Source organism: Oryza glaberrima, chromosome 1, assembly GCF_000147395.1.
Source record: "Oryza glaberrima chromosome 1, OglaRS2, whole genome shotgun sequence".
Lineage (NCBI taxonomy): Eukaryota > Viridiplantae > Streptophyta > Magnoliopsida > Poales > Poaceae > Oryza > Oryza glaberrima.
Window position 1 is genome coordinate 17,011,333 of NC_068326.1, and position 17,530 is coordinate 17,028,862.

Genomic DNA, 17,530 nt, shown 5'->3' on the forward strand with positions numbered 1-17,530 from the left:
ACAATCTGACACTAAAAATCAGGCTTTCAGAGAACATTTTGCAACTTGCGAGGGCAGTCTCAATTATGCAACTTGCAAGGGCAGTTTCATCTCTTCTGAAAGTTGATATTCTTCAGAGAAATGCCAAATAAAAATGCGAAAGCTACGGGACATGCCATGGTCACTATCGCGACCATTTCCAAGAATTCATGCTTAAAACCATAGCAACTCCTCATAAACTTTGCTACAGTCTCACCAGTGTCAAGTTTCTCCTCAACATCCCCAAACTGTGAGGCACCCAGACCGTACAATGTCCATGCAACTGGGCATATCCAATAGTACCATCTCCACCAGATAGGAATTTTCTGCATTAGAACATCAATGCAAAACCAGTTACTTTCAGCTAGTAGCGAGAATTCATTTGGATAATGGACAGAGTGCGGAGAAACTCACATATACAGGGATGAGAAACCCAGAGAAAAGATTCCAAAAGCCATAAAAGGCAGTGGATAATACCGCTGCTATAACACCGTTGGGCGCAATACCCACGGTCATCATTCCAAAGAATGTGAAGTACAGAAGCGTGAAGTACATGAAGAATAAGTACCAGAAGAATTTAGCTATAGTCCACTCGAATCCTATCATTGTGTATACCAAAACTCCGTATATCAAAGTCTGAACAAACACGTACGGCAGTTCAATAGCAACCTGCAATCATACACAACTTCTTGTCAAGTTACAGGAAAAATATGCCAAAATAGAAGCATTATTCAGTGTGAACCAGTGAGATAAATAGTTACTTGTGCAAATGCGTAAGGAAGGGCAGAGTACATTCCAGATGCTCTTTCTCTGTAGAAAACTATCCTTTCCATTGCGATCACTGGCTGTATACCAGACGCATTCTGAATGCCGAGCACTAGAACGGCAGAGTACATTGAGCCCATGGAATTAAACAAATCTTGTGGTTTCGTTCTGTAAGGTGTAGAGACATGTGATGCACTTCAAGGACCAAAATAATGAAAAAAAAGACATTATCTTCTTGACTAGAAAAAAAAAGTTCTTATGATAAATGGAAGACCCACCTTTTCATGCCAAGGTTCCAAAATACTGTGCCAAAAAGCAGTGCAATGACAGTAGTAACAAAAAATCTACGTCCAGTGTAATGAATATTCCTCCAATACAACAAATTTTGCTTCCACAAGCATATTAGGCATTGCTTGAAGAAAGTCTGTGAATATTTATTGGGGAAAAGGAGATCACCAGAGTTAGCAGGAGCCCTGCTTATTTCTTCTATCAAGGCCTTGTTTCTCCTAAAACCATAAATACAGCTTATATCATATTAGTATTGCACATCTTAAAAATACAATGCAAAATAAAATTAATTTGCATTGGAAAAATATAGTTCAAGGAGAATAAATATAATAGAGGACAATAAAGTTTTTTTCTCCAAAAAGCAGGACAACAAAGTAAAGCACTAGGATATGCTTTTTATCTCATAACAAAAAGGAATTAACAAGCATACACTAAATTTTTTTTAACAGATATATTCATCAGATGTAAGAGATATGGCAGTGATTCATTATCCATCTCAGTTTAGCAACAGATGACCATAAAAATGTAAATAATGGATAATTTAGTTTTATTATGGTTGTTTACTTACACAAGGACCAATATGCTCGCTAAAAAATATAGTGTCCAATCCCTGGCAAAATACCTACTTCGCAGCTATTTCTCCAAATATTTTTTTAGGAAATACACAAAAGACTTGCGCACCTCTGTATTAAGATTAGAGAACAGATACAAAAGCCGACTTAGTGGGGTCGACCCTCCCAAATGCTAGTACAATCTAAGTGCCGTGACAACATAGAGCAACCGAGAAAAACAATTACACAGCGATATGAGGCAGGTTTGCCCCAGCCGTGGACCAAAGACTGGCTTCTTCAGAAATCGCAGCCAGCACCTGTGCCCACGAGCAGCTTTCCTGGTTAAAGACACGGCCATTTCACTCCTTCTAGAGCACGCAGTCAACTAGAAATTTCCCAAAAAAATTGGCTGCCGAAAATTACAACTTCACGGAAGATAGTTTTTGTACTATAATATCATTCAAATTCTTGATTGTTTTCAAAGAGTTTAAGAGTAAATGGATAAACCTCACTTACTGATATAGTTCTGATTTTTTGTATATTTCAGAAAAATCAATCCCTGACATCTGCTCCTGAACAGTTGAGGTCACCTCCAACATCCATGTTGCAGGGTTATACCCATCTTTTATCCTATTGACACATTCTATTCCCTGAAAAGTACCAATTGCAAAGATTATTTTGCTTCAAGGTATTATATGAAAGAATGAACATAGTAGTAAAAAACATTTTTCTTTTCACACTTTCAATTAGCTAACCTCAAAGTATTTGATAAGCTCAGAAGAATGGCTTCCTAATGGACCAACATATATTTCCTCCCCTCCTTGGTTCAGTAGAAAAAGCTATAGTTCATTTAGGGTACATTACACGGATCAATAGATTACATGTTCTCATCTAGAAGTACAAGCTTCCTTACCTCATCCAAGGATTCAAATATGTCAATACTTGGCTGGTGGATAGTGCAAACAATGGTTTTACCGGTGTCGACAAGGTTCCTGACAGTCCTCATCACAATTGCTGCACCCCGAGCATCAAGCCCTGAGGTTGGTTCATCCATGAAAATGATAGAAGGATTAGCAACAAGCTCCACTGCGATGGTTAGTCTCCTCCTTTGCTCACTTGAAAGGCCATTCTCCTCAGCAAGTCCAACATGTGCATCTTGAAGTGATGTAAGCTCCAAAAGCTCCATCACATTCTCAACAAACATCTACATCAAAAGTTGCCATTAAAGCAATTACTCCATTCGTCCCAAAATATAGCAACTTAGAACACATCTTAGTACTACGAATCAAAATATAGTAACCTAGGACTGGATTAGTGGTACTAGGATGTGCCTAATTCGGTCCTAGGTTGCTATATTTTGGGATAGAGAAAGTAGATAGCGCTCTACACATTTACTGAATGTACATTCAGTTAGGACTGAAGCTACGAGATAATGCATAAATTTAAACAAATTATTCATTCAGCCTCCTCTCAATTTTTCTCACAGAAATCATAACTTGATATCAACCTAATACTCCCTCCATCTACTTTTGATAGTCATATTTTATCTTGACACACAGACCAAGGATAATTAATTCTACTTATCATCCATTTAAACAGGCTACTAGTCATTCCTCGTAAACAAGCGATTCATTAATATTTACATTTCACGATGCTCAAGTAGCCAATCTTGTGTGAAAGAATGGAGAGTTATGCATTAAATCCGAGACAGTCATTAAGATGATAGGTTGTTGAATTGAAATATGCCTATCAAAAATAAAATTTTCAGATTTGGAAATATGACTATCAAAAGTAGATGGAGGGAGCAGTATTTCTTGTCTTTCTGGTACTGACCTTTCTTGTCATTGAGTCGATCTCTGAGGGTAATCGAAGCCATGCAGAAAACAGAAGTGACTCAAGCACAGTCAAGTGTGGAGAGTGGATGTTTGACTGTTCACAGTATCCAAACACACGGGAAAATGTTTCTTGCTTCTTTGGGTAACCAGAGATATTTATTGTCCCTTCAGTGTAGCCTCCAGTTTTCCTTCCAGCTAAAACATCCATCAGCGTGGTCTTGCCAGCACCACTGAAGCCCATCAATGCAGTCAACACACCTGGCCTGAAGGCACCACTCACACCCTTCAGTATCTCCAATCGATCTTCTGTCCCAGCACACACTTTTTTTTCCTAATAAATTTGCATGTTTAAGAAATAACTGATCAAATCAATTTCTTTTTACTGTTTAAAAGTTTTGGTTAGATAATATGAGGAGCGTTTTTACCTTTGGCATGTCAACTGAATATCTTATGTCGTTAAAGGTAAGTGAGAGTGGCATAAATGGAAGTGTTGCCCTTCTGCTTACAGAACTCTGCAACTCATTTGTAACTCTTTTTTGCTGAGATTTTACTGGAGTATTTCTGCTCAGTTCCTCAAGTTTTTTGTTTAGAACCTTTGGACCTCCTAACAAAAAGGTTCTACCAGGTGCTGCAAGTAAGACATGATTATCCACTTAGCCTTGGTTTAACTGCAAACAGTTCTAAACAATAGCGACTTGAGTCACACAAAACATAGCATACATTTGAAGCATGCCAAAGCCACAGTGTAGAGGCAGTTGAAGAGAAATGTGTATCCAACCAGAGCACCTAAGCCAACCCAATACCACTTTGTTTCTAAAAATAGCCCACGAGATTTTAAGACACTAGCTCCTAATGATTCTGACGATCCAGGAAGTACCTGTAAAGAAAAATGCATACTATGTCAACTGTGCTCTTTTTTTCTTTAAAAAAAAAAGAGAAAATATAAAGGTAACGTATATACTTTACTCCAGCTGTGAGCAGTAAATTCATTTGTTGAAATGGCATTCTGTGCATACATCAATGGTGAGATCCAGTAGCCAAGCATCCAAAACTTATTTAGATTTTCTGAACGACAGGACAAAAACAATAAGAATATGAAAATAAGAAAAATATCAAATATAAATCAGGGAAATGGTTTCTAGATGCATATTTACTGCTTGAAACTACAAATCCGCTTAAGAGCAGAAGAAGAAGCATTGTGAAAGTTCCAAATATTTTTGCTGCAAACATGTTTCTTGTGACTCCAGCAACCAAACGGAAGAGGGAAGATGACATCTGACCGAGTGCTAGCAGCAAGAAGTAGTGCTTGGCAAGCCTGAAAGAAGAATGTCTTCATTTAGATACAGAAAGAAAATGCAAATTACCACTATACACGGACTCCTGCTAACTAAAATCTTATATCTGAGATGGCAGTCAGAAGTGCACAAAGTCACACACATATCGCCTCTTGATTTTTATTTTTGCTCAGCAGAAGACAATAATTGTCATAAATCTTATGTCTGCTTGATTATTCAAATCTTTCTTTTTTTTTCTGAAACCAAATTTACATTTCCTACAGCCAGTATCTGATAAAACCAATGCAAGATCACAACACAACAGAAGATAAAAAGAACCACAGCTACATATATGACAAATGTTACTTAAATTTTCGAGAAAAGACAAATGTTACTTAAATGTAGTAACCAAAGGAAATAAGCATTACAGTAACCCAACTGCACACAGAACTTTTGTTATTAAGTGTACAACACTGTTTCAGTCAATGCAATGACATACTAAATTTGCAAAATGTAATGTCCCTTTACTACAGTAATAAAGAGAAGGAAAGAACTTTGAGTCTAGGATGAGGTATCTTACCTCTGACAAGAATAAATATGCTAACTTATAATTTTAACTTAGCATAGAAACCAAGCATTGCAACATCAAAACAAAATTATGCTAGGTAAATTACATATAAGAGAACCACATTACCATTCATTTCTAATGCTCACCTCCCAATATTTCGGTCAAATCCAATTGGGTAGTATGTCATAGTAACCCAGATTGTGACTTGGATAAGTGTAATAGGAATCTTAAGAATCCATGTAGGAAAAGTATAAGCCCACGCTGGATAGAAAACATCTCTTTGCTTGAAGAAAAGTGGCAATTTCATGATTGTTCCACCAAGATCACACATATTACTGAACATGGTTTCGGCCACAAAGAAGAATAAAACCCCCAAATATATCCCACCATCATCCACTGAGTCATGGCGCATATTATTGTGCCAGAATACGGTCATTGCGACGAATGATAACACCGTGAGCTGTCAAAACAGAATGTTAATTTTAATGGACCATTGTTTAGTAATGAGAAATACAGGTTATAAGTGTGGTAAGTTATAATTGTCAAGTTGGCACGGTATCCAGGGAAGACAGGCTCACAGCACAAAGTTGTGCAACTTGCTAGTAAAATGAGTAGAAAACTTAACTTTAGGAATCATAATGTGTGGCAAAATTGGCTACAAAACCAATTGTTTCCAACTGTTTAGTGTCTCCACGTGAGTGTGAATAGGATGGTAGACAAGCTCACTGTGTTTCTTTGGACATTCTGAGCTCATCAAACACTATTCCTAGAACATTACTGAGGCTTTACACTAGTGCGCTAGATATAAAATTTCTACTATTTCCTCCGTTTCATAATGTAAGTCATTCTAGCATTTACTCATAGAGTAGTATGTATAAACTCACATTCACACAATTTACTATGTAGACGGATGGATTCCTCCTCAAAAGACGTAATTCTCTAGAAAATATGGCTTTGACCAACTTCCTTTTTCTCACACCATACTTTGAAGTTTCTAGAGCAGATAAAGAGCTCAGATTCCTCTCTAGTGGTACTTCAAGAACCTTTGTAATGGTCTGGCCAGTATGAAAGGCCTCGGAAAACCGTTCCACTGTGAAGTACCGATAAGGTTCATCTTCCCTTGACCAGTATTGCTGCTGATCTTTTCTTGAGGTCACCTTTCAAGCAAAAAGGTCAACAGCATGAGGAAAACACCATAGTTAATGTAAAAATTTGATGCAAGAGTTAACCTACTTCTAATAAAAAGTCAGCAATAGCTTTTCTGTGAGGACATATGAAGCCCAGTGACTCAAAGAAATCAACAGCTTTCTCCTTGGGGCCTTGATACACAATATGTCCTTCTGAGAGGAAGATGATATCATCAAAAAGGTCATACATTTCTTGTGATGGTTGAAGTAGAGAGATTACAGCTGTTTCCCCAAGGATGTGAACCATTTGCCGTAGAAAATTCACTATCTGGAATGCAGTTGAGCTGTCAAGCCCAGTCGAGATATCATCCATGAATAGGGCTCTTGCCGGACCAATGAGCATTTCCCCTGCAACCATTCTACTATGTTATTTCTGTACAACAGTGCTTATTTATCTGTTACTGTCATATATAGCCGAGGTATGATCATGGTTTTGTAGACCTCATTACCTCATACTCTTTGTTTTTTAATAGATGACATCGTTGACTTTTAGACACATGTTTAACCATTTGTCTTATTAAAAAAATTTGTGCAAATGCATTAGATATAAATCATGCTTAAAGTATTTTTAGTGATAAAACAATTCGCAACAAAATAAATGATAATTATGTAATTTTTTTAAATAAGACGAATGGTCAAAAGTGTGTCTAAAAGTCAACGGCGTTATTTAGTAAAAAAAATAGAGGTAGTATTACTTTTTTATGCTTTATTAATAAGCTTGACTTGTGCAATGTCAAGAACATACAAGTAGACAAGTAGTTAAGTCATAATAGCCCGTACTTTAGTAACCAGCGTTATAGAAAATTGAATATGATATGACCCTAATGTACAAAGTATACCTATAGTGACACGTTTCCTTTGCCCACCAGATATGCCTCTAGCCATATCATTTCCAACCAACGTATCTGCACAGATATGTAGTCCTAAGATCTGCAGTGATAAAAAGATGTTAGCGGTCAAAGGAACTCTAATATTAATACAAGGAAAAAGTCCAAATACCCCCCTAAACTTTAGATAGAAGTCTATCTAGCACCCTGAATTTTAAAACCAGATATCCAACCCCCTATGGTGGTTTTGTATAGTGGTTTTTATCTAATTCGTATATAAATTGGATGAGTTTGATCACGTGACATACACATCGGACATATATATTAAAATCTCCACTTAAATCTTTCTTTTTACCACTTGTTAGCTCTCCCTTACAAATAAGTACCAACATAATAATAGTACGGTATCACTGTATAAGTATAAATTGATGACTTACAACTGATGATATGCAAATATGTTGTATTAGTTATTTAAAGTTGTTCGTTTGAGCTTTTAAAATATGTAAAACCACCGTCCAAAACCACCTTAAAGGGTAATATGAACGGTTTTCCAAAGTTTAGGGGGTTGCATGTCCGGTTTTAAAGTTTAGGGTGCTAGATGGACTTCCATCCAAAGTTTAGAAACTGTGGGTATCATATTTTCATGAAGGGAAAAACTGTACATAAAGTACAAACTAAAAGTCTAGAGACAAACCTGCATTATATAGTTTATTACTATTTTGCTCTCGCCTCCATTTGCAGATTCCTGCAAGATTGGTACTATGAATTAAATTAAATAAATAAAAAAACAGTGGCATTTTTGTACATAATACTGAAATACATGGAAGTTCAATTTATTAGATCCAACACTAGAACTCAGCCAGAAGGACATATTTTAGGATCGAACTGTTGGAGCTAAGACACAACACGGGGTTCAACTACCTATTGTACTTGTAATTGGACTCTAGTGACTACAACTGAAATTATGGTTGTATTTCTTACTCAACTGTAGCTGGTACCTATATATGAAAAAACAAATTATAAGATTTGGTCAAGCAAAATAAGTGGAGTAGATCTTCCCTTACTCAATAACCAAGATGTTTTTCTTTCTAAGATTTTGTTTGTTGATGGATTGTTGTGGAAATGTCTAGCCAAATCAAGCTGAAGAGGGACAGTCACAGGGAAGAATGGCAGCAAAATCGAAGCTCAAGACGGTGGTGCTAGGAAGGAAAAAGTCCCGCAAGGAGCCTGACAAGAGTTGGAGTTGTTACCATGATAAAGAGACGTATCGGGAGAAGAAAAAGCATTGGACTATCTGATAAGAAATTGATGCAGTAGTACTGCATTAACGAAAACAGCGAGAGAGCAGCAGACTTGGATTGACAAGACAGAAGCAAAATCTCAACTCCGCAATCTTAATAAGAATTTTGATGGCCTCCTCCTTTGGCCATCCCGGCTTTAAAAAAAAAAAAACAACTCTCAACTGCAGATCAAGTACCACCAACAGTGAAAGAAGGCACAGACCAATCGCATTAAGATGATGTGCAATATCTTTTCTTATCAGTTTAATCAAGTACCGTAATCCATTATCTGAAAAAAAAATCAAGTACCCTAATCTGACTCCGAAATCTATGAGTCCATAATATACTTAGTCTTCAACAATTGTGTAGATTTCTTTTCAAACTGAACAACAACTGTGTAGATTGATTGAATGTGTAACTGGTAGCCAAAAAAAAAAAAAAAAAGATACACATCACTCATCGAAAAAAGAAGAGAACACACCACTCAATCAACCCTACCGAGAAACATCTGTAGAAATAGCATAAACAGACCCTTTTTTTCCCTCAACATTCAACAATCATGCGATGATCGGTCGAATAGAAGAACGGCGGATTGAGTATCATCAAGCTAGACTCAATTCCGGTAGCCTGGGCTTGGCAACTAAACAGACGCAGGCCCCCAGGCCTGTGGGGCAATCTAGGCCAGGCATATGGTACCCAGGGCAGCAAAGCAAACATGCCCTTTGAATTTTGAATAGTATATTTCAAAATTTTCACTACCTTCCTGAGCTAGATAATCAGCAAGCCAAATATTTACCTTTATCTATACTAATTGGAGGTTATGTTAGAAGCCACCCACATGTTAATGATTGAAAATAAAAATACTGTAAATTCACTTGCTAATACAAAAATAAAGCTAGAAAGTCACATGCTAATACAAAATAAAAAAAAAATCTTAATCATCGAATTTATTTGGTAGATGCAATCAACGGCTGAGATTTTTATTATGTTTTTCAAATGTTGAAAATTGTAATCATCAATATGCACATCCCGTGAATTAGGACATGCAGATAAGATCAAGCTGTGGTAACTGCTGGTTTTCTGAACCGTGACTGCTACACCCTACTCCGCTTCCCAGCGAGCTGTGGGGCTCTTGCGGCCAACAAGTTGCCGGCCTGTTTTACCTTTTTGCTCGACATGGTAGCCCACATTATTACCTTCACCCGGTGGCAGCATATGAGACCTTGCTTCACCTTCTCACGTGGTCCCAAAGGATGGTGACTCGATAAGCTGCATAGGGACTCTGAAGCCACGGTGGTGTGGGATGGCAGAAGGGCAAGGAACTCTAGGGGAAAAGATCTATTCTCCACAGATGTCTCATCCTTTACAATTTTAGGACTAATAAAACTGCAGTATCTAAAATCTGGGATTTCAAATTATTCTGTTAACTGTAAAAGTTCAACTACAAAGCTTGTTCATTGAAATGAAAGCATAGTTACAAAAATGACAGCTTTAATAAATCACGTGTAATAGTACTATTCTTACAATTAAGAAACTATGAATGATATTTATGGAAGTACAATTAATTAATATATATATTCTATCACCATAGAGAAATAAAACCAAGCTTGGTCTCTCCAAATAGAAGAAAAGAGTTACATCACCTTCATGAACATGTCTATGTCATGTTCTGGTGTGACATTTGCTTCCTTCTCTCTCCTCGTCAGCTCATTCAGCAAATCTGAGAGCAGAGATCAAACATCAATTAATTAACTGACTAATCACAGAACATCAAAACATGTGCAATCAACAGTCTCCTTGAAAATGACATCAGAACATGTGGAATCAACAGCCTCCATGAAAATGTCAAGTGGAGCCAAAGGTTGAAAACTTTGTCTGCTGGGAGGGGCCCATGGTGTTAAGTTGTCTGAAATTTACTTAAACTACAGTAATTACAGTAGTATTTCTCAGACCATGGAAGGGGCCAAACCTCTGATCTTCTGCCTCCTACGCCCCTAGGTTTTTCCAACTGTTGAACGTGCAAATCATGTCGTTGACATACTAACTAAAGTCAGTCTTACTAATTAGTAGTTTCAATGAGAAGTCATTGTTTCTCCTGATTAAATTATAATCAGGTAGCTCTCCTGCCACTGCATTCAAAAAAATATTTATGGTTCACTTGTAAACGTGATTAATGATATATAATTACCTTGGCGGTCACCAGTGCCTAGACACCTCGCCGAGAAAGCCAGAGTCTCCCTCACGGTCATCTCCCCGGCGTGAAGGTCTTCCTGACTAATGTATGCTGCTGTCCTCTCCGGAACAAACTGTTCCATCCCATGGCCATTGTAGGTGACTCTCCCTGACACCTGTAGTGCTTTATGAGTACACGTTAATTTTGATGCTGGAACAGATGATTGAGTATTTGAGTGTCTAGTTGCCTGCAATAGTTTAAATGCTTAACAAGTGATTGGTCGCAATCATCAATGAGCATATTTTCCTTTGTTATCTTCATGGAGGTTGATGATATTTTTTTTTAGCATAGTCCATCCAAGAGTTCATTGACCAACATGATTTACCCTGGAAACTAGTTAAAGTATGAAGGTGACTTCTGGTTATATTTAAATGAATGACAGAATTGCTTATTCAAGGTGACTAGTCATTAGATATTTCAAGTTAGAATTTATTAATCAAAGTCACTTTCTAAGAATAAGACAAATATGGTATTTACTGACTAACAGAAGCTTCAGCTTGACGAGCGAATTTAGCAGAGCAAGAAAAAAAATGCCTTCCAGGACAGATTGACATGGTAATCTTCAGAAAAACATAAAACATATTAATTGACCTGCAGCCTTCGATCTAACTTTCCAGACAAGGCTTTCAGCAATGTGCTTTTTCCTGATCCCGCAGAACCTAAAAGTAAAGTCATCCTTGAAAGAAAGGCAGGAAAAAAAAAAAGATCAAAGTTAACTGCAAGAGAATCATCATAGAAATCAACAATAATATATTATTGAATTCATGGACATATATAACTAAGCAGGGTGACGTAGAAATTTTCTGGACAGGGCCATGCATATAGTAGTGTTCAATATTTATAAACACTGATGCTGCCAAACATGAAATTTTTGAAGTTTACACGAAAAAAAACACTATTCAAGACAGGGACAATGCCTACCATCTATGCCACCACAGTGAGGCTAGTTTTCGGAAGAATTTACAGTAGTTTTCAATATTTATAAATCTTTCAGTTGCATTGATCAATTAGTTAATATCAACTAGATAGGGCTTGTTTGACACAGCTCCAGCTCCAACTTCACCCCTCTTGGAGCTGGAGCTCAGCCAAACAGTTTCAGCTCCACCAAAACTGGGAGTGGAGTTAGGTGGAGCTCTCTCACAAAATGTACTAGAGTTGTGGAGTTGGGTTTAGGCAGCTCCACAACTCCACTTCAGACTCAACTCCTGGAGTTATATTTAGGAGTTGGAGCTATACCAAACAGACCCTTATGATCCTTTTTTCTTCTAAAAAACTAGCAGTTGTACCAGCTGCTATTGTTTAGGACCAAGTGAGCACAAATGTGTTTCACAATCCACATTCATCAGTAACTTGATGTAATATGTATTGCCTAGACACACAATATAAAGTCATCAAGATTAACTATCATGATATATAGGCTAAATAAGCATAAATATTAGAACAATAATCCCTGCTGTACTCGGTACCTGCATGGCTTGATGATGGCATTAGTCTCATGCAGGATGGTATACTTGGTCTTCCAGGTAATTGGTAACACATGCATAGCGTTTGCAAGGGCCTACAGAACAGACCACAGAACAGTTCATATCACACTTCCTAGTGACCTACAGATGAGAACCCACTAGTGCAATGCAATAATCCATGTAGGCAAAAAATTAATATTTGCCAAAACAATTATATGAAGTGACAAAAATTATTATTTTTGTATGCTGGGAGATTATATGAGATCAAGAAATGTTTTGATGCATTTTTTTTACTTTCCACATCATTGCACAACATATACCAGAAGTGTGTTGCCCATGGAGGTGAAGACTGTGGGTGCTGCCGGTGATCTCCAAGTGTACGCCTCTGCCTCCACCGCAAGCCCCTCGGCACGCACCTCTATCGTTGGAAGCTCCAAGCCAACACTGCAAGAAATCATTAATATGTTTCAAATATAATTATGGTGAAAGAAAATTGAGGCCACATATGCAGAGGGGTTAGTGCATTCACCGGTCAAAACGGTTCTTGATCCTGAGCAGGAAACGCTCATGATCATCACCAGTGACGCCGACAAGCTGCTCGACGAGGTGCTTCGCCTCCATCTCCGATGCTGCCACCTGATGCTCATTCGTAGAAACCATTGGAGAAGTAGCCTAAACGAAGGAACAAAGTGATGCTACCTATGCATCCCTAGCCTGGCCACATGCTCTTGGTTCGTGCAGTGCATACATATATAGTCAACATGTTGGTGCCATTCGTTTCCTTATATGCCCTTTGGTTGCTGAATCAATGGGTTGGTAATTAATTCAAAATAATGTCCAGTGGAAACAAAGAGATGCAAATGGAGGTCTCCACAGTCCCTAAAAAAATGCATGTGAGAAGACTGAGGGTGCAACCCTGTAAGTCGGCGCAGACACTTCTCTTGCAGAACGGAAAACGTATCCAAATGTTCAAATAAACGCAGTTGACCTACAGGTCTTAATTTTAAGAAGAATCTCATCAATATTAATTAACATGGGTAAAAGGACAAGGAGAGCATCTACCAGACAGCATCTACATGGTGTGAAATCCATGCAATAATTATTTTTTTCGCTGGGCCGGCGAAAGCCGGCCGGGGTATATATTAAGAAAGAGAGAGTTTAAGCAAACTGTACATGCAAGAAAACAAACAGAGCCAAAGCTCACATACAGAACCAGGAGACTGGTTCACCACATACACACGCGCTAGCTAGCTAGCCGATCCCAGCAACCGGAGGGCCACTCGCACTGGTCGCGCATAGAAGCCCCGCCGCCTTCCAAGACTCCCATTCCTCCGCGATGGATGCGCAAACCTGCTCCGCCGATGCAGCTTTTCCGTCGAAGATTCTAGCATTGCGTTCTTTCCAAACAAGCCACGTCACAAGGATCACCCCGGCGTCGAAGGTTTTTCGGTCCTGCTTGTGCACAGTTTTGCGAGCCGTGTACCACCAATTGATTAAACCCTCCGATGGTGTGGAACAGGGGAGGTCCAGCCGGCTACGAATCCGCGTCCAAACTTGCTGCGTGAAGGGGCAGTCATGGAAGATGTGTGAGCAGGATTCACCGTCAGCCAAGCATAAATGACAAATCGAAGCCATTTGCCAACCCCGTCGCTGGAGATTGTCAGTGGTCAAGCAAGCTCCTCGCATCGCCAAAAACATGAAGAACTTGCATCTAGTCGGCGCCCTAGACTTCCAAATGATTTTCCTGATTGCCGACCTCGTCTTGCCGGCACAGAGAAGAGAGTAGGCTGATTTTACTGAGAAAACACCATTGGCCTCTGCCAACCAAACGATCGCGTCCAATCTCGATGTGTCCAGGAAAACACCCTGTACCAAGTCCCAGATGGCGAGATATTCAGCGATGGCCTGAATTGAGAGACCTCCCCTGATGTCAGTAACCCAAGCATTGCCCTGGAGAGCTGCAGCCACAGAACGGCTCCTATTTTTGATAAAAGAGCATAGGATCGGTGCCATCGACAGGATTGAGCCTCCCTCCGGTAACCAATTGTATGTCCAAAATGCTGCTCTATTCCCATCACCAAGCAACACTCTGCATCCCGCCGCCAGGCATTGTTCTGCCTTTTTGTCCACTAATAACGGCAGGGTAACCCAGGGACGATCTGGATGCAATAATTATTTCTCTTTTTCTTTCTCTAAATGGCATGGCAAGAGAACTCATGTCACTGCATTAGGACAGAGCTATAGTAACACGTCTGTATGCTCCTGTACTCGAAGAGGAATTAGTGAGGCTTATAGGAACTCCATTTTTGTATAGCACCATTTATTAAGAAATTATTGCCAACTTATAAATATGAAAAGGTTCTCAAAAAAATCTTTTATAACCATCACATGCCCTTGTTCTGCGTATGAAGTCTAATGCTTTTGACATCAATCCATATACATGACGACTTGATTAGAGAACACAAGTCTCAATGAAAAGTACTTTATTTTTCCAACGCAAGAATCAAATATATAATCGCTTGTGCTGTCTGCACACTTGCATCGCATGTTGTATAAAAGTCACAAGTGTGTACTATAATATATATTATATACAGTTACCTGCCATGTAGATTAACATGCCTTTTACTCTTCAAGAAATGCAGTTGGAGGCAATGGTAAGATTTTACACCAACTGCCACTTTGTCTTCCATAACTGCAAATATATAAAGGAATTAATGGCCCTGTTTGGATCCGGAGGGCTATTAAATAGCCCTCCGGAATTTCGTTATTTAAGAGTATTAAACGTAAATTACTGACAAAACCCATTCCATAACCCCTAGGCTATTTTGCGAGACAAATCTAACGAGGTATATTAATCCATGATTTGCTACAGTAATGCTACAGTAATCAGCTGCTAATCATGGATTAATATACATCATTAGATTCGTCTCGCAAAATAGCCTAGGGGTTATGAAATCAGTTTTGTCGGTAATCTACGTTTAATAATCCTAAATAGCAAGATTCTAAAGGGCTATTTAATAGCCCGGAGGATCCAAACAAGGCCAATGTGCCGTTTGTAAGATTTTTACAGAAAGTTTAATATTTGCATATGAGTATACATACGTGGTCAATTTGTTTCAGACAATCATTCATATACATTTTGGGCCTGTTCACTTTGATGCTAAAAAAAACCTTACCAAATTTTAGCATTACCAAAATTTTCGCAAGTTGCCAAAATTTTGGCAACTATACCAAAATTTTAGTAGGATTTCTTATATAGTTACCAAAATTTGGTAGCAAACTAAATGTAGCCACTTTTTTAACAACTTTACCAAAATTTGGTAAGGTTGAAAATGACATCAAAGTGAACAGTCCCTTTAGCTTATCGGATGATCATTTATTTTTATTTATTTTATTTTGAACTTTGTACTTACTTGGTAGCTCTTATAATGCATGGAGTGGATACTAATATCCTTGAAGATGAAAAGACTGTTTTTTTGTCATGGCGGTAGAGTTTGAACTATGCAAAATGGCACACCTTCTGTTGTATATGCAAGCAGCAAGCACAATAAACGCAATATAAACAGGTGTTTTTAAAAAATGCAACATAAACTGGTCCATGGAAAATTAAACCATCAGATGTAACCCTTTTCTATTGGTGGCTAAGCCAGAAAATAGTGCCTTTTTATTTTTCTCCTTTAAATGGGTAGTACCTGTTCATTTCTTTTCTCCAATAAATATCAGTATTTCCATAAAGCTATTTTGAGAATTTATTAATAAGTATTTCTGTTTAAATAATCCTAGTAACTTAGAAGGTAGAGTCTCCAATGCCAGACAACTAGAGAAAATTGTAAACACTCAAGCTCTAAAGTTCGTCAAGCGCTGACGAAAGGCACGTTGGCCAGCAGCAGCTCCAACTCTCTGCAACTTGATGCAGCGAAGTCTCCACCTCACCGCCGTGGAGAGTTGCTTTTTACATGGGCTTGATAGGCTGAAAGATTGTACCTGAAGAAACTGAGCTCGAACTCCATCAGAGGTGAGCGCTCGCGCAAGAGGCGGAGATGACTGACGAACTTGTTGAACGCCGCCGCACCGCCACAGCTCCCTGTGACGCGTAGGACGGGCACCGACTTCCAGACGTCGCACCAGCAGCGGGGGCAACACGAGAACCGGAGCACGCACGTCTCATTGCAAGACGGAAGGAGAACACGTACCGGAGGACCGCGTTCGGGAATCGGGAGGGATCCAATCCGCTCCTCGCCGCTCGACGCTGCTGTTCGGCTGCGCTTCTCGCTCGGAGGCATTCCGTCGAACAGGCGGCGGGCGCCGATGCCTGCGTGATCGGAATTCGGAAAGACTTGAGACAACGGCAACAAGTACCACCACGCGCGGAAATAGGTCATACAATACAGGGGAAGCTCGCTTCAACTCACACATCGGAATATCTGACGCCGGCGGGAACGCAAGACGACCGGAGGAGAAGCCGCCTGAGCACCACCCTCGTCGGCAACTGGAAGGAAGAGCGATCGGTTGGTTTGCGGCAGGACTAAGTTCACTTTAGGTCTCTCACTTTGTCACCGAGTCTAAAATTCATCCCTCAATAAAAAATACCAGGTGTTTCCCATCTTATCGTACCGCGTCACTTTTGGTCACTATGCGGCGCAGTATTGACTGATTTTGACTAACGTGTTGAGTAGGGCTCACGTGAGCCCCACATGTTAGCGGCCAACTCTTCTTCATCCTATCTCTCTCTTCCCCATCTCTCTAGGGCAACGCACAGTGGCCAGCAGGGGAGGTGCTGATGGTGTGCCTCGGGTACTACCATCGGGCGCTAAGGACATGAGTGTTGATGCGAAAAACACACACTGGCCTGGAAGATCTGCTTAACTCCTGTGCAAGTCCAAAATCTTGCTTTTAGGTTCGTGAGCGTGCCATTTGATTTGATCCTGCAATCAACAAGAATAAAGACAAGAAAACCGCGGTTAAATCCAGCAACTAGTCGATCGGCTAGTTGCCGATGACATATCATTTATCTTCGAGCCGATGTCATGTTGGAATCGATCGACAATAATGAATGAATAAGATAAAACTAAATCTACTCGATCGGCTGTAGATATTAACAACATATAATCTTTACTTTGGTACATATTTAGACTAAGTGATTGGGATAGATCGGTCGCCATGCCGAGACAATATAAATCACTTAAGTCGAAAATATATACTAAAGTACCGATTATATAGGCGTTTATAGCATAGCCGATC

The 17,530-nt window shown here is 39.2% G+C and overlaps 2 protein-coding genes across 2 annotated transcripts; both read right to left on the reverse strand.

The window, feature by feature from the left end:
• Positions 1-86: 86 nt before the first annotated feature.
• LOC127775150 (ABC transporter G family member 37-like) lies at positions 87-12,949 on the reverse strand. Its single transcript, XM_052301501.1, has 23 exons — positions 12,819-12,949; positions 12,610-12,733; positions 12,293-12,384; positions 11,418-11,502; positions 10,782-10,941; positions 10,237-10,313; positions 8,008-8,058; positions 7,326-7,416; positions 6,533-6,834; positions 6,184-6,456; positions 5,446-5,759; positions 4,612-4,772; positions 4,419-4,522; positions 4,189-4,334; positions 3,883-4,072; positions 3,456-3,788; positions 2,536-2,826; positions 2,378-2,461; positions 2,139-2,272; positions 1,062-1,289; positions 780-951; positions 433-687; positions 87-344 (listed from the first exon to the last, which is right to left on the reverse strand). Exons 1-23 carry the CDS (start codon positions 12,947-12,949, stop codon positions 87-89), a joined length of 4,056 nt encoding a protein of 1,351 aa, XP_052157461.1.
• Positions 12,950-13,523: 574 nt separating this feature from the next.
• Positions 13,524-16,762, reverse strand: LOC127760204 (uncharacterized). The gene is made up of 3 exons (XM_052284424.1): positions 16,702-16,762; positions 16,274-16,601; positions 13,524-14,981 (listed from the first exon to the last, which is right to left on the reverse strand). The coding sequence occupies exons 1-3, from the start codon at positions 16,703-16,705 to the stop codon at positions 14,912-14,914; spliced, it is 402 nt and encodes a 133-aa protein (XP_052140384.1). The 5' UTR covers positions 16,706-16,762; the 3' UTR covers positions 13,524-14,911.
• Between the last annotated feature and the right edge of the window lie 768 nt (positions 16,763-17,530).

What these genes read in the sequence shown, in the direction of transcription:
- LOC127775150 (XM_052301501.1), bottom strand. Translation starts at nt 12,949, where the DNA reads ATGGTTTCTACGAATGAGCATCAGGTGGCAGCATCGGAGATGGAGGCG. An exon ending in AAGGAAACGTGTCACTATAG is followed by an intron (nt 6,835 to 7,325) that starts GTATACTTTGTA and finishes GAATGGTTGCAG; the next exon opens with GGGAAATGCTCATTGGTCCG. An exon ending in TTTGACCGAAATATTGGGAG is followed by an intron (nt 4,773 to 5,445) that starts GTGAGCATTAGA and finishes TTCTTCTTTCAG; the next exon opens with GCTTGCCAAGCACTACTTCT.
- LOC127760204 (XM_052284424.1), bottom strand. An exon ending in TTCGAGCTCAGTTTCTTCAG is followed by an intron (nt 14,982 to 16,273) that starts GTACAATCTTTC and finishes ATATATTTGCAG; the next exon opens with TTATGGAAGACAAAGTGGCA.